The sequence below is a fragment of the Echinococcus granulosus genome (assembly GCF_000524195.1).
Source record: "Echinococcus granulosus chromosome Unknown EG_S00058, whole genome shotgun sequence".
Lineage (NCBI taxonomy): Eukaryota > Metazoa > Platyhelminthes > Cestoda > Cyclophyllidea > Taeniidae > Echinococcus > Echinococcus granulosus.
This window is the reverse complement of record NW_020170438.1, coordinates 506,901-508,190: the sequence shown is the minus strand read 5'-3', so window position 1 is coordinate 508,190 and position 1,290 is coordinate 506,901. Positions and strand designations below refer to the sequence as shown.

At 36.8% G+C, this 1,290-nt stretch overlaps 1 protein-coding gene across 1 annotated transcript; it reads right to left on the bottom strand. All coding sequences in view use genetic code 11, as the record gives it.

Annotated features, from left to right (window-relative positions):
• Positions 1 to 226: 226 nt before the first annotated feature.
• Positions 227 to 763, bottom strand: EGR_06532 (hypothetical protein; the record flags this gene model as incomplete). The annotated part of the gene is made up of 2 exons (XM_024495781.1): positions 227 to 306; positions 712 to 763. 2 exons carry the CDS (start codon positions 761 to 763, stop codon positions 227 to 229), a joined length of 132 nt encoding a protein of 43 aa, XP_024349845.1.
• Between the last annotated feature and the right edge of the window lie 527 nt (positions 764 to 1,290).

The following is a 1,290-nucleotide window of genomic DNA, read 5'->3' as shown; positions in this document are numbered from 1 at the left end:
TCACCTAGGTTCAGTCAATCTACTGCTTCTGCTTCCACTTTGGCAGTCTAAAAATGCGCTATTCTAAAGTCACCTTATCAGGCTGAGCATCTATCTCATAAACCAACAACATCAAATTTTGCTAATTGCTATTTGAAAGTTGCAGCTTTTAGAATACAAATTCGGGAAAAATTGAAAAGGATATATACTTACTTGTTAATACTGGTATTTTTTACTTGCAATTTGGCTACTGCTGCAGGCATCCGCAGTCTAGTAGCAGACCACTCTTAATCGTCTCAAGCTTAGAATCAAATTTTGCATTTGTATCTTCAGGTGATCCAAAATATATATATATATATATGTATATATATTCATCCTATGCAGAAAAGTGAATAGATTGATTCCTCACTACATGAGTTGAGACTATAAAGAATAAATAAAATCCATGCTTTATGAATGCCTTTTTCGAGATCCAGCAATTAACGAATTATAGAGAGCATTTTTTGCTGAAAGCAAATCTGAAAATTCTTTGATTGTAGCTGTAGGCAAACTATTCGGATGACAGTACTGACTGAGCATTTTAACGGTGGATTAAACCAGGAGATAATAAATGCATATTTTGCCGTGCATGATAACAAACATTTGGCCAATTTCATTTGCATAGATCGATTCAAGACCATTGAGGGTAGCACCATTAGAACATGAATCGAAAAATTTTAAATATATACTCACCTATTTGATCAAGTTTCTTGCACATGTACCAGACCTCTCCAGTGAGACACATTTGAGAACGAAGGTCTCTGTGCAGAAAGTATATTTGGTGTCCATCCCGCCAATGTTGAAGCTCAATTGGAGCATAATTTTTATTTCTCACTCACCAAACCCACTATGGAATTCATTGTGGCCTCTATTATGTTATCAGTGTCCACGTAGTGCACATTGAAATGTAGAATATTGGGCTATCAAATGGATGTCCTAAAGCAGTCCGTAGTAGGTAAGTTTGCCTTTTAAAACGCCAATAATTTTTGAGGTTTTAGTTAAAAAAGCAGATAAATATCTTGAAGTCCGGTGCAGACAGGATGTTTATCTAACAGCTGGTAGCATAAATGGAATCAAGGGCATCTATGGGGCCAGTTTTACTGGTTAAATGAAGGAGCGCAAGCACACACTATTTTATTATTTTGAAAGTCTTGGGCATGTGATAGAGGTTTGAGACTTAAGGGAGAAAAAAGGAGAAAGGCGTACCGTGCGTGCCGTAAATCAGAGCTCTCAGAAGTACTGATAGCAGTGTGTGTACGACAATCTAGACAG